A 26133-nucleotide genomic window follows, 5' to 3' on the forward strand; every position below is an offset into this window, starting at 1 on the left:
TTGCTTTGGAAAGAGGTTCAAACGCAACGGTGGGTTTTGCAACCGGTTACGCAGTCGCCGCTCCCTGCGAGCGAGCGGCACCAGCTCTCCTTCCGGCGGCCTTTTCTCCCCTTCGCTCACCTGGTTGCCCCATGCTCTGCCCTCAGCTCCTGCAAGCACACGCTTTGCAAGAGCTGCCTCGCGCGCAGAAACGGCTTTTGCAGAGACAGTCGGAGCTCACTGCAGACAAAGGATGCCCAGCAGATCTGAGAGATAACTATTTACTCAGATTATCCAAATTTAACCAAAAAAGGGGCTGATTACCAGCACCAGGAAAGAGCTCTAACCCCCACCAGTCTGATCAGAAGCTTTAGTGACGTTCCATCCTTTCACAACTCTTTGCAAATGCTTTACACGCTTGGGGAGGGGTCACAAGAAGAAACCCATAGACATGCCCATAGCCTTCAAGAAAGACAAGATTAAACTTAGGCCTTCTAAATCCCCATCTTAAAAAAAAGTCGCTGCGATGCACATTACACAAAGGCAGGAGTATTTCCAGCCCATACTCCCCCCTCCCCGCACATATTCTCAAGCAACCACTGTTCCACCTACGCTCTTCCAAGACGACGACACAGAAAATTGATAGATCCCATCTCCAATTCAGGAGCAAGGCGGGTGCAATGGGTTTTACAGGGATACAGAAAGGCCCTGGGATCTCACCCATTCCCTCTTGCTTCCCAATCTTCTCCCACCAGAAAAAAAAAAAAATATATGTATATATATATATAAAATCACTCGATACCAACCCCAGCTAATGGCAAGTGCCATGCTCCCTACAGAAAAGCAGGGGTCAAATCCACTTTCCACAGTCAGCTGTTAGCACAGGAGCGCCAGCAGTCACCCAGTCTCAGTTTATCCTACACGCACTTGAAAGCCCTTAACCCGAAGGAAGCTGCTAAACAGGCATGTTTAGTGCCAGATTTTGGGCAAGCCTTCAGCAGCGGTTCTTACTACTCAAGTGTCAAAAAGGTTTCCGGCCACAAAAGGGAAGGAAGCCCAAACAGGTGGGCAGAGGGTTGCACAACACCCCGCGTTATCTACAAGAGGAAATTGGGTAGTGGCAGTGGGGGAAGTGGGGGGGGGACAAATTAATCACAGGTAACTAGGGGAACTCAATCAGCTTAAATGCAGCAATCAAGGAAGATACATGGAGCGCAGGAAGACGGATGGTTGTGCGCATTTATTTTTCTTTGATAAAAATGGTATGCAAATTACACAGCCATGGAGGCTCTTGGGAAAATACCACCCTGCTGGTCCTTGGGAAGGGTTTCTTGGAGAGTAGTGACATTCAAACACATCAAAATGGTGGGGAGGAGAGGTGGAGGACAGACAGATGATGGGTCTAAACTGGGAAGAACATGAAAACTTCAACATTTTCCAGTGGAGAGAAAAGATCTGTTAACTTATTTTTCCATTTCCTTTTGCTTTTACACTTTCATAAACGAGTCTGCTGAGCACAAGAGTCAAACCCCTGACACCACTGCACAGAAACGGGACTGCTTGTGCAAAAAGACCCCTTTCAAACACTTTCTTCTGCACAGCACTTTCAACCTTGGGTTCAAGAACAGCAAGCCTGATCCCTAAAGGCATCTAGGCTCCTACACCATCCCCACAGCAAAAAAAGGCCATAGTTCAAACGTATTTTTCATGCGCATCAACCCTTTACCAGGAGATTGGACACACACCTGTGTGCAAGGGACACAGGCTCGGCTCATCCAATGGAACATTAAGACAAAGGACATCAGAAATTTCCAAGTCACTTCAATTTTTTCTTTTGATCCATTCCTAATAAGATGCTGGGAGAAGTAACCAAAACCAACTTGGCTTAAATTTTAAATATTTGCCTGGAACGAGGTCTGGGGGAGGGAATCATGTACAGTTAAAATCAAGCTACTCAAAACACAATCATTCAGGTAAGTAACTAGAAGTATCGCCTCTACCATCTAGAGAGAAGAAGAGTGTCTGAGACAGAGGGCATATTTAGGAAAAAATACACATCTGAAGTCTCTGTGGCCACGATGAGAACTGGAATCCACATACAAGCCAGTTAAAGAGCATTTCAACATGAAATCTTAACTTAGTAGGAAGGTCAGGGGTTAAGCTGTATCTTTTTGTTTTAAATACATGGACAGCTGTCAGATATGAAAATGATGGTGGGCTTTCTTGAAAGGTCCCCCTGTGCATGTGTATGGATGCGTGTGCTGACGTCTGTGGGGCAGCATGACAAGAGTTTAGGAAGGCTGGGAGCCCAGCAGTCTCTCAATAGCTGCATTGATGTCTCCACCGGTGGCAATAAGCGCCTGGAGGTTGGCCTCACGGTTAATGAAGCCCATGGCGTTCAGCTGCTCCAGCTGTTGTTGGAATCGCACTTCAGGACTCTGCGCCTGCAAAAGGGAAAGGACATAAAGACCTGAGATTCGCACAGCAGAGACCACACTGTGTGCAGGGCCAGCAACGGTGGCTGAGCAGGGACCCCAAAAAAATTTAAATACTGAAACCCTCCAAGCTCACTTAGTGATGTGACCCCCACCCCAAGATGCCAAGCACTTGGGCAGAGCAGCTACTCCACACAACACTAGCCCAAATTCAGTACCTAAGGCAACGGCAGAGCTGGGAGGAGGATCCCTGGCTCTTGATTTGTCCCTATAACTCTTAGTTTCAAGCCTGCGCAAAGGGTCGCTCTATCCCCAAAGAGCCAGCCAACCTGAGACACCAAACCAAGCAAATTTAGGAGAAAGCACTGTAGCCAAGAAAAACCTGGTGGGGACCTGCAACCCTAGAGCAGGGTGGGATCAGAAAAGCCTCTGGTTCACCCCCAAGATGCCCCCAGGAGCACAGCAGCATGCAGCCGGGCATTACATACTTGAGAGCTTCCTCCAGCCAGCAGCTGGATCATCTGCTGCATGAGCTGCTGTTGAGGGTTACCACCCCCGGCTGGAGAGGCACTGGCCGGCGTCGAAGCGGAGGGAACGGGGTTCTCCGGGATTGTGCTTCCTCCTGTGGAGGACGGGGGCATTCGAGGCATGCCGAAGGAACCGAGGCTGCGGAGAAAAGCAGGGCGTGCTCAGAGGCGAGCTGGCACTTCTGGGTGCACCCTGTGCGTCTTGCGAGAGCTGCACAGCACGGGTAACCGGCAGCCTCTGCCAGGCTGGCCCTCGCCAAGGCCCTCGCTACAGGGCAGCTTCGTAAACCGAACCGGCTGCGTTTGTATCCCAGTCACACATGATGCTGGAGTAAGCAATACTAACAGAGGCGCAGGCCTAAAAGGAACTGCAACGACTGAACGTGACCCATACTGTCAAAGACCAGAGCTGCTGGCAGACCAGTTTGCCCTAACATACCCACCCAGCCTTGTAGCTCTGCATCTGGTACTTCTCCCCAGAGACAAAATTCTTGAGTTAGGCGACACCGAATACCACAGACAAAAGATGGGGGGGAGGGACTGAACGTTTTCCAAATCTTTTTTGCAGAAAGAAAGGGTCAAGGACTTCCTGCACTAAGTACAAACAAGTAGAAAGTGCTAATTAGAGCTCACAGAGGCCTGCAGGCACACACACAAATTCCCAGGACAGAGCTCCCTAAGCAGCTCTCCTCCATGAATCAACAGCTAGTCTGCCTCCTGGTACCAAGCGTGTCAGTTCTGCCTGCAGAAACCCACTCTACAGCACTTATTACCTTGGCACTAGTCCTGGGGCCTCCGTTTGCAGCGTCTGGAGTCCCTGCTGGATCTGGAGGAGCGCCTGCATGGCGCGGGGGTTGGTGAGAATGGAGAGGGAGTCAGGGTTCTGCATCTGGGAATGAAGGCAAAAGGGCTCATCTACACAGAGATACTTCAACAAAGTTTAGATCAGATTTCCTAGGTGAACTAGGTGAATCATATCAGAGCTGGGGACACGCACCTTCAGAATTAGAGTGATTTTGATTGAGTGAAGCAGCTGCTCTAGTGCAATTAGCTGTCTTAATTTTTGTAAATGCATTACAGGGAGAGGCTGTCCACACTAGGGTTTCATGGAGCTTAACTAGTCTAATTTAAAGTCCACCTTTAGGTAATTTAGGTTGCCTCATCTAAACAAGCTCTTGCTTTCTCTCTCCCCTGTGAAAACCCCTTTCTTCCACAGCCCAAACCACCCAGACCCACATGGTTCCTAGCCCACTTGACTATGCAGCCGAGATGCTCCCCTTCCTACGGAGGATGGAAGAGCTCAGGGGCTGAGAGCAGCAAAGGGCCGGACAGGGGCCTTTACCTGCTGCAGGAAGACAGGGAGCTGAAGGCGGAGCTGTTCTTGAAGCTGTGGATTCCCAGCAAAGAGGGGGACATTTACCATGATCTAGCAAGAGACAGCACACGTAGGTAGGGTCAGAGGGTTGCTGCCGTTGGCTGTTAAACCCTACGCAACTAGATCACAAACAGTAAGTCACAGGTGCCCATGACTCCCTCCCTGGGCTTTCAACATCTTTCCCTGTTAACAGGGGCTGAAATAAGACAGCTTGATTCCTGGCAACAGTGCTGAACAGGGGCTACCGCCCACAGGCAAAGAGGAAGGCCATTCCCACATCCCTTCGAAAGCCGCCGCCTTTAGTTCGGGGATCTGCTAAGATACAGCGAGAACTTTTGAAGCCTTAGGGCTCAGTGCTACGGCTGGCTCCAAGCTATCAAGAAACACAACGGAACTGCCTATTCACTCAACTCTCAGCTTCCTGCAAAGAGGAACCTCTCCAGCTAGAGAGGCAGGCTGGTCTCACAGGTGTCGTGCTCAAGGTCTGTCTGAGGATAGCAGACACGCTGCAACACTTTTACCTGTGCTGCAAAGTCTGGGTTCTGGGCAAGAGTTTGCATCATGCTCCGCATATAAGGGGCAGAGATCATGTTCTGCATCAGCTGAGGGTTTTCGGAAATCTGCTGCAGGAGTCCTTGCATCTCTGGGCTGTTAAACATGCCTGCAAGGGTAAGGGAAGAGAAGACAAAGGAAAACCCCTTACAAGCCTGAGCACTGCTGCTGTGCCTGAAATGCAACATGACATAGAACAGCAGTGCCTTTACTGGCCGACAGCAAGTACAGCTGTGAACAGCTGTGGTGCTCTGCTCGCCACCTCCTATGCTCTCAAGGGCCGCAGGGACATCTCTGAGTTCCCAAAGTAACCCTCAGACGGACACACAATGAATAATCCATTCTCACTCGCAAATGGGCTAGAATCACTCATCTGGAGAACAGTCACAGACAGGCATTCAAATGCCAGAGGGAACCTCCCTCCAAGGAAGTCTGGGAGAGCTGTTCAGTCAGCAGTCCCCTCTGCTCCTCTCTTGCTTACGTACCAGCCCCAATGCTAGCAGCATTCAGCCCAAAGGGGTTGGATACAGTCGGTGTGCTTTGGGTGGTTGCCGAGCCAGCGCTCCCTTCACTGTTGGGTGCCTGGCTTTGGGACGCAGGGGGCGTGGGGCTCCAGGGGTTAGGTAACGGCTCTCTGTTTTCCGTCCGCAGAGGCTGAGAGCTTGAGCTGTCAGAATTCCCCGCCAAGGAAGAGAACGGATTGTTGCCAAACTAGGGAAAAAGGAAAAAAGAAACCACCTTAATCAGTCAGCCCAAAAGAGAGCATCAGACTAACCCCAACACTGCATGAGCTAAAGAACAGCCCATCCCATTCATCCAGGTCCAGAATTTGCTAAACACACGCCATAATTTGCCTCCTGAGAAGTTTGTAATCCACAACACACCACATTCAGAAAAAGACCAGGCTCAAGAAACAGCCACAGCCCTAAATTTGGCTCCCAAATACAGGGCTTCAAAACATCCATGTAAAACCAGCACCCGGACATACCAGTAGGTAATGCTAGACTGGAGTATGTCTGCGCAGCCTTTTGCAGACAGACCTGCACTCGCTCCTCCTGTGCTCCAAGCCAGCTGGATTCCAGCCAGCTCCAATCCAAAGGCGTCAGGCTTGAGCTAACACAGTAAGCCCCGCCGAGAGCAGAGGGCCGTGCTAACGAAGCTATGGGGCTTTCAGACCGGAGATGGTTGGCATCCAGCCTGCCTGGAGACCAAAAGGAGCGAGGGCAGGCCTCTGTTCACATACACCAAACCTCGTAATAAAAGCAAATGACTGGTGCGGCACAACGTTCTCCTGCTAACGGCTGCATCTATAATCTAGAGAGGGAGGGGACGAGAAGTCTCGATTTGGGAAGGCAGGCCCAGCACGCGGGGGCAGGGAAAGACACCCTGCCCATTCTCAGTACACTACTCGGCCCCGCTCAGTGGCTGCGGCCATACCTGCTCCCTGGCTGCGCTAAACATGGGCTCCTGGATGTCCGTATACATCCGGCGCAGGGCGTTGTATCCTCCTGGAATGCTCTCGAGGTTGCTCAAAGCACGGTCCTGGTTCCGCATCATTTCCTGCATCATGGCAGGGTTACGAGCCAATTCCATTGTCTGGGAGAAGGAGGAAAATGTGGAAAGTTTAAGTCTACGCACACCATGGAAGACTGGAGTGGATAGAGAGACTGGTTAGCAGCCCAGTGACACTCTTCTACTGATCTGCTAGGCAAGCACTGAAAGAGTTAAATCTCAGCTCCCAGAAGAAAGAGTATAATTAAACCCGTTTCGCAGCCGGAGAGCAGAGAGATCATTTATCCAAGCAAAGAGAGCCCAGGGATCCTGGCTCCTCCCATCCTTGCTAAGCTCTCTTCCTTTACAACCTCAATTCAGCTGGATAAGATTGTTTCGTTTCTAAGCAGTATCAGGACATCCAAACATTTAACACCCATATGTTCCCACTCAAAGTGGATGGAGTGCATTCAAAAACTGAGAAGGTGGAAGAGATTGGTTCCTTCCTGTTCCAGGAAAACCAAGTAATCCACCATCTCCAGATTTCAGCTGGATATCCCCTGCACAGGGAACATCCGGATCTGATCTGAAGAGCTGCTGAAGTACAGATCATTTGCAGTTTAGTCCAGCAAGTCTGGAATTTTGGGCATGACTGACACAGTCCAAAGAAACATAACTCAGAAGGGGATGGAAACCAGTCTCACTGAGCAAAAACCTGGAAACACCTCCTGACAAGGCTTTCTAGGGAAAGAGCAGAGTCCGGTCACCGGCTATTTAACACGTGGGCTCTCACTCTTCCCTTATGCTCCCCTTCTAATAGACCTGGCATTTTACAGGTAGTCAGTTCTCTAGGGAATGGTCTCTCTCTGGTCTGGGACCATAGACAAAATTGAGACTTCAAGGATCCCAACCTACGACTAGCGCTCCCCACTGATATATGCGGTAAAACACTGTTCGTACAGCCCTGTAGTCTTTACTTAATCTACAAACAGAAACAGAGAGGAACAAAGAGCTTTTGCAGTGGCTTCACTTCATCACAACTGCTTTTGCTCCCATGCCGGAATCAGAACACAGTAGCCTTGTACGTAGCACACTTGGAAGATCCTAGCATCCTTTTTGCCCAACACATGATGGATTCAACAGTCCTGGAAGGGAGATATGGATTGCAAGCACGTGGGCTGCGTAATGACTATTCATATAACTCAAGACCACCATCTGTTTGGGGGGAGCTCGCAGCAGAAAAGAAAAGAAAGATCTCTAAATTCACCGGATCTGGGATTTACATGCTGCCTTTTGAGAACAGACACTGAAGCTAGTCCACAAAGATGCTCCTGGATAGGTTTTAAACAGGCCTTGGGCCCCTGGTTTGCTGACTCACCTGCCTCATGAGCTCTGGGTTATTCAGCATGTGGCTTATCTCCGGATTTCGCTCCATGAGCTGCTGCATCTGGGGATTGGCCATGATCATCTGTCTCATGAGGTCAGGGTTGGACATCATGTTCTGCACCAAGGGGTTCTCCATGATCTGAGAGAGCATCTCCGGGTTGGACATCAGCTGCCGCTGCATCTGCTGCTGGAGCTCCATAAAGTTGGCAGAGCCCATCCCAAGGTTGCCCAGCCCAGTGATGCCGCCGAAGCCAGCTGGAGAGGGAACAGCACAGAAGGAGAGAGGCGCGAGTCAGTAACTGTCGGCAGCCGCAAAAAGAGAACAAGTGCATCAACTGAACCGCACCGCATCCGTGCCAACCTAAGGGTATCCCATTCCTGGGGCAGTCAGCTCTGAGGAAGGATATCCCACACACATGCTTACAAGTGCGTTGCAAAGGGATTTGGTGTCACCCTGAGCAGGGAAACTGAGGCACACTGAAGGAAGTGACTCATGCAAAGCCCACAGCAAGCAACAGAGACAACTACAGGGGCCAAGAAGCCCAGCTCCTTGCTCTAACCCTAGGAAATTCTTCCTTCGGGTAAGGCTGTCAGGCAGCCATCACTTACAAAGGATGGATGTAGCACTGTTAGGGGCTCCGTCTCCAGTACCCGCCATGGTCCCTGACCCGCTGCTCCGTCTGCTGCCGCTCCCCGTGTCAGAACCGGCACTGCTGGATGTGGAAGGCTGAGATGGGGCAGCAGGAGAAGGAGGGGTTGCAGTGGGGGCAGAAGCAGCAGTGGGGGCAGAAGCAGCAGCTGTAGGATCTTGGACCCTGCAAAGAAATCAATAAATTCCTGAAATTCAGGCAAGTTAAGCAGAGTCCTCCGCAGGGGACGCAGGACTGTACGCCCCACACCAAAGTCCCCCTTCAAGCCTGTCGTCCCAGCAGCAGCCATTCCAGTCTGCATGGATTCACAGCTGTGTCTTCCAGATGCCTTCCATCTGTTGGAATCTGCCTCCCATCCTGATGCATAACAGCCTGTGACATTTTATCCTGGCCTGCACCAAGTGGCTTGACTGGTCTTTCTTTGAATTATATCTAGCTCTTCCTTGAATAGCACTGAACTATTTACCTCAGCTATATCCTTGAGCAATGAGCTTGCTCCAAACAGGAAAATCCTCCTGCTGCTCCCACAGAAATCACAGGAGGTTACAGCAGGGCTACCGCACGGGGTAAACAAGAATCTGCTGTTCTGCAATTCCTTCCACGCAGTGATTATTACTACCAGTGCCCCTGGGGGGCAAAACAAGGATTAGCCTTATTCTACAGAGAGGGAAACTGAGGCACGAGGCAGTAATGTCATCGGTCCCATGAAGCTACAAAATGTTTCTGGACAGCTTGGCTACGAACTCACATCTTTGCTACTGACTGCACTTTATCCAGGAGACCTCTCCGTCCAACAAAAGCTGGCCAGAGCTGCTTTTAATAGATGTGCGCAGTTATTGTGCCACATGCCAGTGTAGCAATAGTACACTATCAGTACTAGCACTAATACCTGAACAAGTACTTTGAAATCACAGTTCCTTCCCAGGACTCTTCTGGGATGAGGGGGAAGAAAAAGAAAAAAAAAACCCCAAACCCAACACCCACACATTTAAAGATACTTTGAAGCATCTGCAGTCACTGCAGTGATAATCCTGGGTAAGCGCTTAAGAGCCTTCAAATGAAGCTAGACCACAAAATTCACTTTACTTCAAATTAAAAAAGTTATGCCACCAACAAATAACTAAAACATTATGTGTTTTTTTTCCCCAATCCAAGAATGAGTCCCATTTCTAATTCCCTTTTCTCTTTCACTCTTATCCTAGGACTTAAAAAAAAAAAAAAAAAAAAATCTAACCTGAAGGCCCCTATGCATTTTCCAGATTCAAGTGACTGCTGCTGAAAGCCAGCAGCCACTGAGGAGGCGGCAAGGCATGCGGGGAAACAAAGCAAATAGGAAACCGAACAAAAAAGGAAGAGGGAAGCTGGAGATAGGTCACTCGGTTTCTCTCTGCACAGGAAGAGGCTGTAATGTCTTCAGTAAGCACTTACCGATGACTATTAGAGAATAAAACAAGCAACCCAGGACAGCGTTCTCATTTACTTTTTGAAACGGTTCACAGGTACTGCAGTTTGCTGTGGAGACACTGGTAAACAGCATCAGTCTGTCAGGCTACCTGGAGATGCAGAATCCTGCAAAGGGGCCTCCCGCAGAAGCTGACAATATACACGCTCGTCTTTGTAAAAAGAAAGGGAGGAACCCCACCACTCTTGACTAAAGCAGTCAGGCAGCTCTCCCAGGGGACAGCAGAGCTGCACAAAGAGATGCAGCCCTGTTAGTTTACCAGGAGCCCGATGAGGCTGCAGCGGGGAGCCCAAGAAATTGCTGCAAAGGGCATTTCGAAATCAACACGACACGGCCACATCTGAAATGCAGCAACTGTTCCCAAGAGCCTTTAACGCCTACCGCTCCGTTTGACGGCACTGGGGAAAAGCCTAACCTTGCAGCATCTCTTCAATGCTGTCGTGCTTGTATTCCTTTCTCAGGCCGATCTACATGGCACAGACAGACACAAGCGAGTTGCGTCCGAACTGGAAGCTAGGCAGGGGTGTGACTACAGCGCTGTATTTGAGCTAACAAATACACTGCTGTACTTATGCAGTCACACGGCCAGAACTTCCTTGCATTCAAACTTAGACACATCTGCATGGATAGTTTCTCTATAAGCACCACAAGGAAACAACACTGCTCTGTCCTTCGGATAATGCTCTCCACGCACTGCCTGTCTTTCAAAGGTTTACAGCACCTGAAAGACAGCATGAGCTCAGGATTAGAGTGCATGGCAAGGACTAACAGAGAATAACTGGGTATTGGCTTGAACTTCAATATGAACTCAGTGGGAACGCAACTTCTGCTAACAGTCTCGTCTTTATTAGAGCTAGGACAGGATCAAGTTCAAATAGGGTTCTTGCAGGATTACCAAGTTATAGACACTCAAAGCACACAAAGCTAGATATGATAATTGTACCAGGGAAGACTCTGTCCCCTCAGATACTTGCAAATTTACACAAGTGCATAAACTAGGGAAAGACAGGCCAAGTGATAAACCCCACAGTTACATGGCAAAGCAGTGGCAGGTCCAGGAACCTAAAGGTCTCCTGCCAGATCACCATTACCAGACTCACAAATGTCCCAAAGCCTGCACTCAAGTCTGACACAAGTTACTCCCCTTCAGCCACAGAAAAAGCAAAACCCTTCCACCATCATTTATCCACATCAGCAGTTTACCCTCGCCCCCCACCATGAAATCATTTCTTACTTCTGTGGAGTCTTAATGACCAAATGCACAGTCAGCCCGTCTTTGATCCCGTGTTGATTCAAAGTATCTCCATCCTTCAGGATCTTCCCCGCAAAGATCAGAACCAGCTGATCCTGTTTGGCTTTAAACCGCCTGGAAATCTCTTCTTTGAACTGGAAAACAAACAGAGCACTTTTTAGGAAAAGGACTGAAACCAGAAACTTAACGATAATATTTCGGACATCACATTCCCTATACAAATGGCATGAGGAACTGACACTCCCTCAGAACTGCACCCAGAAGGAGCCCATGCACACACCAGTTCATTCACCAATTGCTGAGCATGTCTGAGGTATTAAGGGGGAAAGAAAAGAAAAGGAAAAAAAACACCAAAGAAGAGCTCTACACTGCTTAGGAAATGTGGAGTAAATTTCAGAAAGTACAGAGCAATTACCTCAAGATGAGCTGAAGGCTTCCAAAGCAAGATCAAGTGTGCCTCTTAGGTCTAATCCAAAGACACCATTTATCCTCTGAATGACAATTTTTTTTGTCTCTGCTCATTTGATTTTTTTCTAAGGAAAGCCCAACTCTGTGATTTAATACAGGACAGAGCTCTATGGAAAAGGGAACAATCCTTTATCAGCCAATGGAAATAAACTAGGTCTTTTCTAATTCCTATTTCTGCAGCTATATTCCCTATGAGCATGCTGTACCGTACAACACCGACATCTCCTCTTTACTATGGAATGAGGTGGGATTAACACCTGCCAATAAGATTGTCACTGCTAGCTCAGCAAGGGCATTCCCAAGTTGGCTTAAGAGGAAAAAGCTTTGCATTTGGAAGCCAGAGACTACGGGAAATTCACACAGAAAAAGCCAGGATGACAAACACCTGTCCTAGATGAGCCTACAGCCTTCGCATTATAACCCCCGAAACCAATGCCTGGGGGAACAGTCCCAAACCTCACGTTAACCTGCTTACAAAGCTAATCAGCGTTTTCTTCTCAACAGAGCAGTCGCTTAACATCCTGTTTATCCCAACAAGCTTTCAGCAGCTGACTGGGAAGGAGCAGGGGTGTCACAGGGACCACAGTCCCTGCCTAACCCCACGACTCTGCCCCCCAGAGATCTCAACCAGATCCATCACACTGCAAACTCATATCCTGAGCCCCAGGTAAAAGCACACCGCAAGCCAGGAAGCCAAGAGCGCTGATGACAACACCTTGTCCCAGAGGGAACAGTCACTTCAACAGGGCTTGAGCCATTCCCTACAAATCCCACCCATCCCGCTCCAGCCTAGGAATACCCTTCCGAGGGGTGAACCTCAAACCCACGCTTGTCAGATGTTCCCTCTCCTCTGCTTTGTTCAACCTTCACCCCAAAGGCGTACCCAGACCTCTTCTTCCACGCGGGGGGATTGGCCTCCCACGTGCCCAGATCCACCCCACACGCCCAAGTCTCCAACCCTGCCCAGGAGCCAGTCCCGCAGGAACAGAGCCGCCCAGCCGCCCCCTCCGCAGCCTCCCGCTCTGCCCCCAAAGCCGCTTTTCCCTATTGCGCAGCCCTTCCCATACCAACAGGTTGAAGAACAACCCTGCTCCGGGGCAGCCTTGCCACCCCCACAGATCCCCCCATGCCCAGAGCCATGCCCCCCAACCCTTCACACCCCTCTCCCCACGGCCACCCGCCACAAAGCCATTCCTCCAACCCCTCACACCCCCCTCCCAAGTGACCTTCCTCCCCAGCACCCCAAATCTCCCTCCCCACCCCAAGACCTTCCTCTCCCTGCTCACAGCCAGCTCCTTCCTCAACTCTCCCCATGTCCAGGGCCACCTCCAGCCAACCCCCTCAGAACCCGTTTCTTGCAAGACCCTCCTATACCCTCATACCCCCCCCCCAAAGGCCAAATATCCCCCCCAAACTCCCTCAGCTTCCCCCAATTTAAAGCCAGGTCCCCCTAGATTCTCCTGTGTCCCCCTACATCTCACCACTATGCTCCCACCAGGCACCCTCAGACCCTCCGGCTTTTTCACATCTCCCCAAAGCCCCCCCAGACCCTGCAGCTCCCTCATGTCCCCCCCCAAAGCCACCCAGACCCCTCATGGCTCCCCCCCAAGCCCCAAAGCCAGGTTCCTCCCCAGAGTCTCCCCAATACCTCCCAGCTCTCTCATGACCCCCTAAAGTCACCTTCCATCCCTCAGGCCCCCCAGCTCCCTCACATTCCCCCCCCCAAAGTCCTCTAGACCCCTCAGCTCCCTCACACACACCCTAATTCCCCAGGCCCCACAGCTCCCTCACTCTCACCCTCAAAACAGCCCCCCCCCAAAGCCAGGTCCCCCCCAGAGCCCCCCCCAACACCCCCAGCTCCTCACACCTGCCCCAGAGCCAGGCCCCCTACGGGCCCCCCAGTTCCCTCACATCCCCCCCCAAAACCCCCTAGACCCCTCACACCGCCAGCTCCCTCACCCCCACTCCAAAATGAGCCTCCCACCTCTCACCCCCCCACACTCCTCAGACCCCCCCGCCCCCTCAAATCGGCCCCAAATCAGGTGCCCCCCCCAAACGCCCCCAGTTCCTCACACCCGCCCCAAAGCCAGGCCGGCCCCAAGGCTTCCCAACCCCACTCGCACCCCCGAAAACCAGGTTCCGCCCCCCAAAAAACTCCCCCCCCCCCCAACGGCCTCCTCCTCCTCCTCCTCCCCCCCGCCGCCGCCGCCGCCCCCACCTCGCGCACGGAGGCGCCGTCCGCGATGACGATCTCCTCCTTGTCCTTGGGGGTCTTCACCGTGACGCGGATGTGGGCGCCGCCGGGGCCGCCCAGCTCCGCCGCGCCCTCCCCGCCGGGGCCCGGCCCGCCGCCGCCGCCGCTCGGCTCCGCCATCTTCGCCGCCAGCCCGGGCCGCGGCCAGAGAAAGGCGGCGCGCGCCGCCGCCGCGCGCGCGCGTGAGAGAGAGAGAGCGGCGCCACCGCCTCCCCCCGGCCGCCCCGCGCCGCCGCCGCCGCCCCCTGGCGTCCCGGAGGGGAGCTGCAGCGCTGGAGGACCCCGGCGCGGGGTGGGGGGGGCGCTTTACGGGGGGGGGTTAAAGGGGGTAATTGAGGGGAGGAGGGGGGGTGATTGGGAGAAAGCAGGGGCAGCTGCCCCAGGTATCGCCCCCAGTGCTGACCGCCTCCCCCACATCCCTGTGTGCCCGATAAAACCCCCTTGTTAGCAGGGTCCAGCCTGCACCCCCCTCGTTAGTGGGGTTCATCCTGCACCCCCCCCTCATTAGCCAAACCCAGCTAAATCCTCATTAGGGGATCCAGCTTGCTTGTCCCCCCGTTAGCCAGGTCTGGCTTGCATTTCCCCTCGTTAGGGGGATCCCGCCTGCACCCCCCTCGTTAGCTGGCTGGACCCAAGTACCCCCTCATTAGTAGGGTGCAGCCTAATTACACCCAATCTATAGACCCCTTCACCGTGCCCCTGCCTGCTTGCAGGTGGCCCAGGACAGACTTGGGCTCGGGCCCAATTAGTGTCTGGGGTCATTAGGGCACAGCTCAGCCCCTGCTATAAAGTTGGGGTGTCCAGGCTGGGCTGTGGGTGCTTGCAGCCATGTGGGTATTGGGGGGGGGGGGTTGCACCTCTTAAGGGGCTGGAGCTGGGGGTGCAGGGCAAGGCTGGCTGGTTTTAGGCTATTTTTTTAATTATTGCTATTTCCTTGCTCAGTATCAGTTGGCAGCACCTTTCCCTGGGCGCCGGCTGAGGGCGAGCAGCTCGATCCCCCTTCGGGTGGGCTGCGCCCTCCGATACCGCCTCTAGCTCTGGCTGGTTCCCCGGATAAAAAAAAACAAAAAAACAAAAAACGCGTGTTGTTAAAGCTATTCCGGTGAGGCTTTTCCAGCCTATTCTTGCCCTGTGTCCTTGGGGGCAGAGGTCCGACCCGCTCGTCCGGGCTCCTTCCCCGAGCGCGTCCTACGCCGAGACCTTCCCGCGGCCTCCGCGCCGCAAACTGAACTTTTGCAGGGGGGGGAAAAACAAAACGCGGAGAAAAACGCGGTGCTCTGGGGGTTGTTGTGCAAACTCCCGGGGTTTCCCGCACCGCTCCAGCTCCGGCTGCCTTTTTCCACCCCTCCGCGGGTGGGATAACGCCGCGGTACCCGCAGAGCGGAGGGGGGGACCCGTGGGAATCTGGGGCCGGCGCGAGCATCCCGGGGACGCCTTGTCCGTGGGGACCGGCCGCGCCGGGGCAAGGATGCGCGGGTGCGCGGCGTCCCCGGAGAAAGGGACTACAAGTCCCAGCGTGCTCCGAGCAGCGGCACGGCCCCCGCTGACGGGCGAACCGGGCTCGCCGATGTCCCTGTCCCTCCCCGTCGTGGCAGGGCGCGGGCGGGCTCCGCCGGCACCATGCTGCGCCCCAAGGCCCTCACGCAGGTGCTGAGCCAGGCCAACACCGGCGGGGTCCAAAGCACCTTGTGAGTACAGCGCCGCCGCCGAGCCATGCTCGGCCGAGGCCTCCGGGATCGCCGCTCCGAGCCGGGAAGCGGAGCCGGCTGGGAAAAGACGTGATTCCCTCCTCCCCCCCCCCCCCCCTCCGCGCGCGGCTGGGCCGGGAGGGCTCGCGCTGCGATCCCGCTCGCTGCAAGGAAGCGATCCCGCAAGGAAGCGATCCCGCAAGGAAGCGGTTCGTGGGGAGCCGGGCAGGATGCGGCCGTGCGCGGAGCCCGGAGCGCGCACCGCTGCTTGCAAAACGCACGGCCATAAACAGCCCCGAGCAGGGACGGAGCCGCCCTGGGAGCTTCCTGGTTTCAAAATCCCTTGGAAAACCGGGGCGTTTCCTCCCTGCGTTGGAGCGATGCCGGACCGGGGGAGGGGGGGGGGGATTGGGATGGGATGCGTTTGCTCCTAATCTGGGAGGAAGGGGGGGAATCCCGCTCCCGGGGATCGCGCGGGTTCGACCCCCCCCCCGCCCCCCACCCCGCCGTCTCCTTTCCAGGCTCCTGAACAACGAGGGCTCCTTGCTCGCCTATTCCGGCTACGGGGACACGGACGCCCGGGTCACCGCGGCCATCGCCAGCAACATCTGGGTGGCCTACGACAAGAACGGGCACCAGGCGTTCAACGAGGACAACCTCAAGTTCATCCTCATGGACTGCATGGTACGTGGGGCCGGGGGCCGCCGCAGCTCGCTGCAAAGCCGGGGTCCGATACGTGGGGTTTCCCTATTTTTTTTTTCTTCTCCCCATTTTTTTCCTCCCTGCACAGGAGGGTCGGGTCGCCATCACGCGCGTGGCGAACCTGCTGCTGTGCATGTACGCGAAGGAGACCGTCGGATTTGGGATGCTGAAAGCCAAGGTAACGCTGGAACTGCTGCCGGGGCTGCGTCCCTGCACGGGGGCAAAAAATAGCAATAGCGAGTAAATCCTTTAAGGATGAAAACAGAAGTGACGGAGAAGGCGAGAGGGGGCTGCTGTGGCTGGGGCACCTCTTTGCAGAGCTGCCTGCACCTCCCACGCCAGCTCGAGCACTAAAACACTGCTGCTTTTAAGCCCCCCCCCCCCCCGAATGAAATTAAATTAAAACAAGAGCACGGGAGAGTGCAAAACCCGCCGGGCGCCGGGGCGGGATGCGGATTTGGGCATGGCGTGCCGCGCCGGGGGCTCACGGTGGTCTCTGCTCGCAGGCGCAGGCTCTCGTCCAGTACCTGGAGGAACCGCTCACGCAGGTGGCCGCATCCTGAGCGATCCGCGCTTCCATCCCTTCCCCGGGAGCCGACGCGGGAGGAGGCGAGCTGTCCCCAGGCGCCTGCCCGGCGCTTCGAACCGCCCTTAAAAACAAGGGGAGCGGGAGGGAAAGGGGGAATAAAATGGTGGCTGATGCTTGTGTCCTACCTTGTGCGTGTTTTTTCTTTTTATTAAAGGGAAGAGCAAGGGGGGGGGGTCTGGCCCCGGGTCGGGGGTAGATGTGGGTCGGGGTCCCCCAAGCTCCGGGCTCTGCAAGGAGCCGTCGCCTTGCAGCGAACCGCAGAGGGGGGGTTGCAAGATGCACGAGCCCCTTTTGGGGGGGGAGGGGAATGGAGCTGGGTGTCGCACCCCCGTCGCGGGGTGCCGTTCGCTGTTGCCTGGTTTCCCCGGCTCTCACACGATGGCAGCAGAGGCGAGGAAACGCGCTCGGGGGCCGGCTCGAGCCGCCCGGCTCGCGCCAACCATGCGCCGCCGCCGCCACCAGCGCCCGGCTCCTTGCGCCGGGGCGGCCGCTTTGCAGCCAGCGCCCGGATCGGGCCCCGGCTCCTCCTCCGGGTGCCGGTCCCAAGGGTGCCATTACCTGCCCGACCTGCGCCGCCGCCGCCGCCGCCTTCCCCACGCCTGGAGTCAACCCGCCCGGCACGACCCGACCTGCCTCCGCGGCCCCCGGCTGCCGGCGGGGAAACTCGGCCCCCGCGTCCGCTCCGCTCGGCGCCTCGCGAAGGGGAAGGAGGAAATCCTTCATCCGGGGCCGGCGCGGGAAAGCGGCCGGGCCTGGAGAAATGGGCGCCGTCGAGGATTATAATTTTGTCTTCAAGGGTGAGCGGTGGCCTGCAAGGGGATGGGGGGGGGGTCCCGTCGCAAGGGCACCTTCCCCGAGCCCAGCCGGCGTGGGGTGACCTTGGCCGGCGGCGAGTCCGGGCGCGGGAATTAATCCCGGGCGGGCGCCTCGCTTTCCCGCCCCAGTGGTCCTCGTGGGCGAATCCGGCGTGGGCAAGACCAACCTGCTCTCCCGCTTCACCCGCAACGAGTTCAACCACGACAGCCGCACCACCATCGGCGTGGAGTTCTCCACCCGCACCGTGCTGCTGGGCACCGCCGCCGTGAAGGCGCAGATCTGGGACACGGCCGGGCTGGAGCGCTACCGCGCCATCACCTCCGCGTAAGGCGGGGGGGCGGATTTGGGGCAGGAGGGGGGATTTGTGCCGGTTTGCATCCCGCCGGAGGGATGCGGCAGGGCTTTTTGGGGTGTTTTTCCCGAGCGGCGGGTGAGCGGGGGGGGCTCGGTCCCGCAGGTATTACCGGGGGGCCGTGGGCGCCCTGGTCGTCTTCGACATCACCAAGCACCAGACGTACGAGGCGGTGGAGCGCTGGCTCAAGGAGCTCTACGACCACGCCGAGGCCACCATCGTCGTCATGCTGGTGGGCAACAAGACGGACCTCGCGCAAGCCCGGGAGGTGCCGGCGGAGGAGGCGAAAATGTTCGCAGGTGCCGAAAAGGGGGCCGGGAAAGGGGAGCGCGGCGGCGGCGGCGGCGGCGGCGGCGGGGGGCTCCGCTGACGCCCGGCCTTGCAGACAGCAAAGGGCTGCTCTTCGCGGAGACCTCGGCGCTGGACTCCACCAACGTCGAGCAGGCGTTCGAGACCGTCCTCAAGGGTAGGTGCTCAGGCCCCTGGGGCGCTTCGCTCTCCGAGGCCGGCGGCTTCATGCCGCCGCGGGAGCCGCCGCCGACCCACGGCCCCCCCCGCCGCGGCGCCTCTTTCTCGCAGAGATCTTCAGCAAGGTGCAGAAGCGGAAGCAGCGGAGCAGCCAGGACGCCACCGTGTCGCTTTCCGGCGAGAGCCCCGGCAGCACGGCCCCGGAGCAGCCGGAGAGGCGTCCGTGCTGCGTGGCGCTCTGAGCCGGGCGCCCGGAGGTTGGCCGAATTCTGCCATAAAGGGGGAGAAGCACCGGTCACGGCGGCTCTGCTCTGTCTGCCTCGTTATTGCCGGGCCCCTGTTAACGGCCCCAGTGCACGGATCCTTCCAGCTGCTCCGTTCCCCCCCTGGGTGCACCCAGCGTTTCCGCGGCCCAGGCACCGAGGAAGCTGCGGTGACGGCGGTCAGATGCGGTGCTGGGGGACCCCTGACTTGACCCCCAAGCCCATGGCCAGTGCTGCCGGGTGCCGGCGGTTCTGGTGGCCGGTGCATCCGGCCCGAAGCGCTGCGGGATGCCTGCGCAGGGCTCCGTCCCCCTCTCCAGCGTCCTCGGGAGCAGTTGACTCCTGTATCCTGTGGGTCCCCAGGACACGTCCTGCTGGAGGGGATGGGAGAGAAGGCCCAAGGGGGGGAAATGGCCCATCTGCCCTTGCGGACGGCTTATTGCAGCGGCGTCCGCGCTGCGGGATGGGACGGGTGACCGGGCTCCCACCTGGCCTAGCCAGCCACGTCCCTCGCTCTGTGGCCCTGCAGCCGAGCGCCTCCGGGCCTCATCCGAAACCCCGGCCCGGGTAGCGGAGAGCCCAGGGTGGCCTGCGGGGGGGCGCGCGCGGGCGTGGGAAAGGCGGCAGGGCCCGGCCCGCTGCCCCCGCCTCAAAAAAAAAAAAAAAGGTCGCTGCTCCTTTAAGGCGCAGGTGAGGTCGCCTACCTGCGCCAGGTGAGCGCACCTGCGGCGGTGACGGGCAGCCCCGCCGGCCAATGGGCGCGGAGGGGGAGCGGCGGCGGCCAATGGGCGCGCGGCGGGGGCGGGCGCCGGCGAGGCAGGGTAAGGGACGGGCGGGGCGGGCGGCGGCGGCGGCGGCGGCGCGGGGCGCGATGCGGGGCAAGGACGACGAGTACGACTTCCTCTTCAAAGGTGGGCCCGCCGCGCCTGCGATGAGCTGCGCCCGGCCTCAGCCCAGCGCCGCCGCCGTGCATGCCCCCCCCCCCGCTCCCGGGGCTGGGGGCTGCGGGGGCTGCTTCTGGCTCCGGCACTGCTTAGTGCAGCTCATCCCTGCTTGCCCGGTGGCATTCCCGAGCTGGGCACGGCACCGGGGAAGAAGGCGCGAGCGCCTCGCTGGCCCCTCTGAGCAGGTTCGGGCGCTCTGCTCCGCGCGGGCAAGCGATTCCTGGGATCGAGGGGTGATCCCCAAAGGAAAAGCTGTGCCTCTCGCCCGGCTGCAGTTAGGCAGGGGAAAGGAGCCGGGAGTCCTGGTTCTCCTTCCTGGTGACCTCGGGCAAGGCACGATGCCCAGGCCTGGCCTTCGCCGGGATGCGGGCAGCGGAGCCATCCCACTCCGGCTGATTCCTCCTCGGAGGTTTTCCCTGGCACACAGAGCATCCCTGTCGGAGCCTGCCTGGCCGCAGGCACCTGGTTTCCCTGCCCGCTGGGGAAGGCAGGTGGGATCCTCATGGAGTGGCGACCTCCAGAGCGACGAAGCCGGGGGGGGGGGGGGGGGGGGGTGATGTCGCCTGGCTGCTGGCCCGGAGTCGGCTTCCCTTCGCGGGCCTTCCCGAAAGGCTGCGAATGGCCCCCGCGGGGGCCGCCGGCTCCTCGCACACCTCCCCTGGCCGGTGCCCAGGAAAATCCACCTCTCCCCCAGCTATTCCAGGAGCCGGCAGGAGGGAAACTCTGATGCGGCCGGAGCAGCCCGGGCTCCGCGTTCCCCTCCTTGCTCTCGCCTCCGTCTCTAGAGCCCTGCGATATGCAAAAAGCCGGTTTTGTACCCGAGCTCTGCTCATCCGACCCGGACGAGGAGGAAAGTTGGGGGAAGCGGGAGCGTGGCGGGATGGGGAACACGGCCGTTGAGCCAGGAGGAAGCGGTGGCTTCCTGCCACTTGGGAAGCGTTAACGAACCCGGGGCAGCCAGGACCTTCGTGGTCCGGCGCTTCCCCACGGGTTGAGACGTGATCCCTAACCGGAGACGTTGCACCGGGGCGTCTGTGAGGGGGTTTGGCAGGAAAACGGCTGCTTTTCCGACTGCTTTGCATCCCAGCCCGTGCGAAGGAGCTGAATCCCCGTGAGCCGGAGCTGCCGTCCATGGCCCGGAGGAACTTCCTTGCACAAGTGGGATGCATCCCGTGCCGCGGCGTGCCCGGCTCTCCCCCAGCCACCGTAGCTAGCGGGATGTTCGTGGGCGAGGTGGAGCCGCCACACTCGAACGTGTCACAGGAATTGGCGGTGGGGGAATAAAAAATAAATAAAAAAATAAAAAATAAATAAAACCCCAAGCCCGCTGAGTCATAAACCCAACAAACTTGATAGGGGAGCCGGGTGATAAAGCCTCCCCGGAGCCTGTTGCACCGGGTTTTTCAGGAACCGGCCAGGCCTGCGACAGGCTAAAAAATGCACTTAACCACCCCACGCCCCGGGACTTCCCGCCCGGCCGCGCTGCAGGACGACGAGGAGGAGGAGGAGGAGGAGGAGGCTGCTTCCTCTGCAACCAGAGCTTTCAATCCTCGATTGCGTGGAAAACCCCGTCCCGCAGGATCGGGCGTCCCAGGGGAGGGGGGTTTTGCTTGGATGCGGCCCCGGGTCGCCGGAGGGGGAGGCTGACGCTGCCCTCGTGTCCGTCCGTCCCCTCCAGTCGTGCTCATCGGGGACTCGGGCGTGGGGAAGAGCAACCTGCTGTCACGCTTCACCCGCAATGAGTTCAACCTGGAGAGCAAAAGCACCATCGGCGTGGAGTTCGCCACCAGGAGCATCCGGGTGGGCGACAAGACGGTGAAGGCGCAGATCTGGGACACGGCCGGGCAGGAGCGCTACCGCGCCATCACCTCCGCGTGAGTTTTTTCCCCGTGGTCCCCGATGCTTTCCCGGCGACCGGCCCGGCGCTGACGGATCCCCGTCCCCCCCCCGTCCCCTTCCCCCAGGTATTACCGGGGGGCCGTGGGAGCCCTGCTGGTCTACGACATCGCCAAGTACCTGACGTACGAGAACGCCGAGCGCTGGCTGAAGGAGCTGCAGGACCACGCCGACGCCAACATCGTCGTCATGCTGGTGGGCAACAAGAGCGACCTGCGGCACCTGCGCGCCGTGCCCACCGACGAGGCCCGCGGCTTCGCAGGTAGCGCCGCGGGGACGGCGTGCGTGCACGCGTGTCCGGGGCTGCCGCGGCGCCGGCCTGAGCTCGCCCTGTGCTTGCAGAGAAGAACGGGCTCTCCTTCCTCGAGACGTCCGCCCTGGACTCCACCAACGTGGAGACGGCTTTCCACGGCATCCTCGCCGGTGAGGCGGGCGGCGGGTCCTCTGCCGCGGGGAGGGCGCTCGCCGCCCGCAGCGGGGCGTTTGGGAATATTTATTTTTATTATTGTTATTATTTTTACTATTATTATTTTTTTTTCTCCTTTTGCCGGCAGAGATCTACCGCATCGTGTCGCAGCGGCAGATCGCTGGGCAGCCCGAGCCGGAGTTCGGTGCCAGCACCGCCGTCGAGCCCATCCGGGTGCTGCCCACCCAGCAGGAGGGCAAGCAAGCGCCCTGCTGCCAGAGCATCTGAGCCCCCCCCTCCCCGGGACACCCCCCCCCGACCCCACCGCCGCCCCCGTATTTACCTAAGACCTATGGAATTGGGGGGGAAAAAGGGCGTTGGGGTCCCTCCGCCGGTCTCGGGGTTGTTTTCGGCTGCCGGCGACGGGAGGGGGGGGATGCGCGGAGGGTCCTGCGGCTCCCGGAGCCTCTCGCCGGGTTGGAACCTGCTGCAATAAAGCGTCGTTGCTGCTTCCCGGCGTCCGGGGCTGCTGAGGGGGGGTCGGGGGGGGTCGGTGGCGGCGGCCGCCGCTAGATGGGGCGGCTGCAGCGTTCGCAAGGTGCTGGTGGCACCGCGGTGTCAGCAGCCGCCTCCCAGCGCGGGCGTCGCCCGCGTTACTGGGCGAACTGGGCCCGGCGCGGCGGTGCGGCGAGCGGGTGATTGGCAGGTGTCAATCAAAAGGGGGCAGCGGGGGCGGCCGTCCCAGCACCCGACCCCGACCCCCTGCCCGGGCGCCCCCTCGCAGCGGGGGGGGGGGGGGGGGGGCTCGGGGCGGCTCTGCTCCCGCGGCCTCGGGGCGCGCTTTCCCCTGGAACGGGAATTTGGGGCGCGTTCCCAAAATCGCGCTGCTGCCGGAGGCTCTCGCGCTCCCCCGGTTCGGGGAGGGCGCGAGGAGGAAGAGGGACGGGAGGAAGGTGCAAGCGAGCGGGATGGGCCCGGGACCCCCGGGGGGAGCCGGGCTCCGCCGGCTTTGAACCCTCCGGAGCGGCCGAGCGCTCCGACATTTCCCCGGGTGTGAACAGACAGAAAACCAAGAGCAGACACCAGAGTTTCTTAAGTAATAATACTTTAATAAAATTAAGTTCTTAATGTAATTTAGCACATTTAATACATTAACCCTTTCCCTTCTTTGTTTTCTACAAGTTGTGCAACATCATTATTTTAATTTTTTATTTTATTTTAATTTTTTTTCTTTTTTTTCCTTCTCCCCTTATACTATATGCCTCAAAACTCAGACAACGAGCCTAACTCTACTTCTATGTTCGGTTATATCTCTCTCTCAGGCCTTTATTTTTGCGTAACGCCGGAGAGATGAAAATACCTGGATGGAACATGTGATCGGTTTCCAATAGTAACAATCCCGACTACAGGTTTCCTATGACGTTAAAAGAAAAGAAAGAAAAGGAAAAAAAAAAAAAAGAGGGAATGGACTTTAAAGGCAGGGGCGGCGCAGGCGGGACGGACCGCGGCGTCGGACCGGGAGAGCGCCCGGAGCAAAGCGGATGCGCGGAAACTTGTACAGCGCTGGCGAGCGCGGGCGGGCGGGAGAAAACGCGGCGCTCGGCGAGCAAAACCCACTTTTTTGGTTGTTTTTTCGTTTTTTTTTCCCACCCCGGCCCCGCAGCGGCGGGATGCCCAGGGCTTCTGCAGGGCTTTCCCAGCTTTTCCGGAGGCCGCGGCCCGAATGGAGGTGCCGCTTCGCAGCCCGGCAGCGTTGGCGCCCTGGCCTCCAAATCCCCCAGCCTTTCGCGTTTGCTTTTAACCCAGGAGCGAATAATTGCAAACCAGGATCTGGCCCAATTACTTTTTTTTCCCTTTTTTAAATTTTTTAATGGATATTTTGAACGGACGGCCTGCTATATTCATAAAGGCAGGAAAAAAAAAAAAAAAGTGCTGCTGGTTTCGCGGACGAGCGGGTCGCGTCGCAAACCTCATTGCCCGGCCGAGAAACCGGCCCTGCCGTCGCCCACCGAGATACGCGGGAATAACGGCGGCATCCGGCATCGTCCCACCACACTTACGCTTGGCGGCAAATTTTTTCCCGCTCCAGGGCCGAGCGCCGGCAGAACGCGCCTTCGAGTCTCTGCAGCGTGTGAAAACCCCCGATAAAAGACAAAATTGCTCCCTAATAGCCTAGAAAGGTTTTTTGTTTTGTTTTGTTTTTCTTTTTTTGGAAGAACCAACCCATCCCGGGTCTGCTCCTTCCGGCGCCGGCACCGAGGGAAACCTTGCCGTGGACTCAGCAGAGGCAGGATGGGACCCCACTAGCAGTATCCGAGTTCCTATAAAGTGCATCCACTCTCCAGTCCAGGGCGTCACCGCGCAACGTCAACCACTGACTCTTCTTCAAGTATCAAAACCAAAAATGAGGTAAAACGAAAAGGAAAGAGCAAACCGTCGGCCTCGCCGGCCCCTTCCGCGGGGAAGCGCCGGGCGCTCGGATCCGGCTGGCCGCGGCGCCGGCCCGGGGCGCGGGAAAAGCCGCAGAGCCGCGCTGGATTCACAGTGCTAGACGCCGTAGCCGGGATGGGGAAGCGCCTTCGCTCCCGCCCGGACCCGTCGGATGGCTTTGCTGGATGCGGCCGTGCCCTGGGCTCCTCGGGATGCTCCCGGAGCGCGGGACGGCCCTGGCTTCGCTACGGCGCGGAGGATCGGGGCGAACGGGAGGCCCGAAGGGCAGCGCTGCCCCGGGGCGTTGCTTTTGCCTGCGCTTTGCTTCCGATACCCCCGCTCCGGAGTTTGCCGCCGCGTCGCTCCGTTTAGAGCCGGAGCGTGGGAACGGGGATTTGGGAGCGGCGAAAAGCAGCCGGCCCCGAACCCGCTGCAAAAGTCGCCCCAAACCTGCAGAGCTGCTGCCGGGGGGAAGGTCCCCGCGTGCGAGCGCGCCCGAACCTCGCGCCGGCGGGTAACGCGTCCCCGCGCGGCTCGCCGGGACGAGACAGAACCCGGAAAAAGGAAAAACCGGTTAAAAAAAGGGAATGAAACAACCCTAGTGTCCTACGTCTACTGTCCGGCTCCTAGCGGACAGGGCAGCAAGCCGAACCGTCCTCGCCCCGGAGCCCCGCGCTCCCGCCGCCGCCGTTCCCGAGCCATTCCCACGCGGCCGGGGCGCGGGAAAACGCCGGCGCCCGCCCGCCTCCGGCCCCGCGCGCCGCATCGCAGGGGGGTCCCCGTCTCCGCCGGCGCTTCCCGGCCTCCGCCGGGCTCTCCCGGCGCCGTCGGCGCCCCGGAGAAGCTCAAAAAGTAGCGACGGCCCGAGAAAAGGAGCAGCGACGAGCTGCCGCCCCGGACCGCTCTGCCGAAATTTCCGCTCTCACGCTCCCAGCCCGAGGCCGGAGGGCAGAATAAGGCAAAAATAATGGCCTAAAACTTTCTTATTTTGTTCAGTGACTAGCCAAATCTTTATAGTTTTTTTTTATTAAAAAAGCAACATAAAAACCCAAACGTATCTTTTTAAAAAAATACATATTATTAGATCCCATTTTTTTCTTTTTCTCCCCTCTATAAAAATAACTTCAGTACTTTGATTGACAGAAGGTACCAGTCGGTGGTCTGCTATTTTGCTAGGCTTTTCGTTGGTTTGTCTCAGAAAAATAGTACCAAAAAAAGATGGAATTCCTGGGGAAGCTAAAAATGATAACTGAGCTCGGTTACACGGTTATTTTACATTCTGCTCTGTCTGGGATCACTTGGATCTACTATAGATTAAACAATATGGATAGCATCTACTATTTGAACTAGTTAATTTTCTTTTAATCTTTACTCTAGGATTATATGAAATAAATTTGAACGTTTATTATTATTATTATTATTATTATTATTATTTTAACTTTTTTTAATACCCCTCAACGCAAACTTTTTTCTTCCCCCCCCCCCTCCCTCCCCTCCTTCTTTTTGGTTAAAAACAAACAAAACCTCTCGTTTTCAAATGCTTCTTTGCAAGGCGGCGGAGCGGGAGCGTTCCCACCCCGCCGTGTCCCGGGGGGTGAGGAGCCCCCCACCGCCGCCGCCGCCGCCGCCGCGGGGGTCCCGGCGGCTCAGCCCCCCCCGAAAAGCACCTCCGGGGGCCGGGACACCCCGAAAGGCTCGAGGACGCGGTCGGAGCTAAGTGCTTTCCCGGACGGGGCTGCGTTAAAGCC

General features: G+C 57.5%; 4 protein-coding genes across 5 annotated transcripts; 3 read left to right on the plus strand and 1 right to left on the minus strand.

Moving 5' to 3' along the window:
* Positions 1–1200: 1200 nt before the first annotated feature.
* UBQLN4 (ubiquilin 4) lies at positions 1201–13962 on the minus strand. 2 transcript variants are annotated; one of them, XM_067313294.1, is made up of 11 exons: positions 13796–13962; positions 11092–11243; positions 8355–8560; positions 7738–8000; positions 6306–6464; positions 5354–5579; positions 4838–4977; positions 4284–4367; positions 3715–3830; positions 2903–3080; positions 1201–2423 (listed from the first exon to the last, which is right to left on the minus strand). In XM_067313294.1, the coding sequence occupies exons 1-11, from the start codon at positions 13949–13951 to the stop codon at positions 2271–2273; spliced, it is 1833 nt and encodes a 610-aa protein (XP_067169395.1). In that variant the 5' UTR covers positions 13952–13962; the 3' UTR covers positions 1201–2270. The 2 variants fall into 2 exon arrangements, with proteins under 2 accessions (XP_067169395.1, XP_067169396.1); XM_067313295.1 differs by lacking the exon at positions 4284–4367.
* A 1408-nt stretch (positions 13963–15370) lies between these two features.
* Positions 15371–16934, plus strand: LAMTOR2 (late endosomal/lysosomal adaptor, MAPK and MTOR activator 2). Its single transcript, XM_013952098.2, has 4 exons — positions 15371–15519; positions 16041–16203; positions 16310–16399; positions 16728–16934. The coding sequence occupies exons 1-4, from the start codon at positions 15452–15454 to the stop codon at positions 16782–16784; spliced, it is 378 nt and encodes a 125-aa protein (XP_013807552.1). The 5' UTR covers positions 15371–15451; the 3' UTR covers positions 16785–16934.
* Positions 16935–17285: 351 nt separating this feature from the next.
* Positions 17286–18743, plus strand: RAB25 (RAB25, member RAS oncogene family). Its single transcript, XM_067313227.1, has 5 exons — positions 17286–17607; positions 17755–17950; positions 18084–18277; positions 18364–18444; positions 18558–18743. Exons 1-5 carry the CDS (start codon positions 17571–17573, stop codon positions 18686–18688), a joined length of 639 nt encoding a protein of 212 aa, XP_067169328.1. The 5' UTR covers positions 17286–17570; the 3' UTR covers positions 18689–18743.
* Positions 18744–19546: 803 nt separating this feature from the next.
* LOC106492294 (ras-related protein Rab-11A-like) lies at positions 19547–22452 on the plus strand. The gene is made up of 5 exons (XM_067313175.1): positions 19547–19620; positions 21332–21527; positions 21618–21811; positions 21892–21972; positions 22104–22452. The coding sequence occupies exons 1-5, from the start codon at positions 19581–19583 to the stop codon at positions 22241–22243; spliced, it is 651 nt and encodes a 216-aa protein (XP_067169276.1). The 5' UTR covers positions 19547–19580; the 3' UTR covers positions 22244–22452.
* Positions 22453–26133: the final 3681 nt, after the last annotated feature.

The sequence above is a fragment of the Apteryx mantelli genome, chromosome 31 (assembly GCF_036417845.1).
Source record: "Apteryx mantelli isolate bAptMan1 chromosome 31, bAptMan1.hap1, whole genome shotgun sequence".
NCBI lineage: Eukaryota > Metazoa > Chordata > Aves > Apterygiformes > Apterygidae > Apteryx > Apteryx mantelli.

Coding starts and splice junctions, on each gene's coding strand:
- RAB25 (XM_067313227.1), top strand. CDS start 17,571: ATGGGCGCCGTCGAGGATTATAATTTTGTCTTCAAGG. Junction 17,608..17,754: donor TTATAATTTTGTCTTCAAGG/GTGAGCGGTGGC, acceptor TTCCCGCCCCAG/TGGTCCTCGTGGGCGAATCC. Junction 18,445..18,557: donor GTTCGAGACCGTCCTCAAGG/GTAGGTGCTCAG, acceptor TCTTTCTCGCAG/AGATCTTCAGCAAGGTGCAG.
- LAMTOR2 (XM_013952098.2), top strand. CDS start 15,452: ATGCTGCGCCCCAAGGCCCTCACGCAGGTGCTGAGCCAGGCCAACACC. Junction 16,204..16,309: donor TCATCCTCATGGACTGCATG/GTACGTGGGGCC, acceptor CTCCCTGCACAG/GAGGGTCGGGTCGCCATCAC. Junction 16,400..16,727: donor TTGGGATGCTGAAAGCCAAG/GTAACGCTGGAA, acceptor CTCTGCTCGCAG/GCGCAGGCTCTCGTCCAGTA.
- LOC106492294 (XM_067313175.1), top strand. CDS start 19,581: ATGCGGGGCAAGGACGACGAGTACGACTTCCTCTTCAAAG. Junction 21,812..21,891: donor CGAGGCCCGCGGCTTCGCAG/GTAGCGCCGCGG, acceptor CTGTGCTTGCAG/AGAAGAACGGGCTCTCCTTC. Junction 21,973..22,103: donor TTTCCACGGCATCCTCGCCG/GTGAGGCGGGCG, acceptor TTTTGCCGGCAG/AGATCTACCGCATCGTGTCG.
- UBQLN4 (XM_067313294.1), bottom strand. CDS start 13,951: ATGGCGGAGCCGAGCGGCGGCGGCGGCGGGCCGGGCCCCGGCGGGGAG. Junction 11,244..13,795: donor ACGGCGCCTCCGTGCGCGAG/GTGGGGGCGGCG, acceptor TTTGTTTTCCAG/TTCAAAGAAGAGATTTCCAG. Junction 5,580..6,305: donor TTAGCGCAGCCAGGGAGCAG/GTATGGCCGCAG, acceptor CTTTTTCCCTAG/TTTGGCAACAATCCGTTCTC.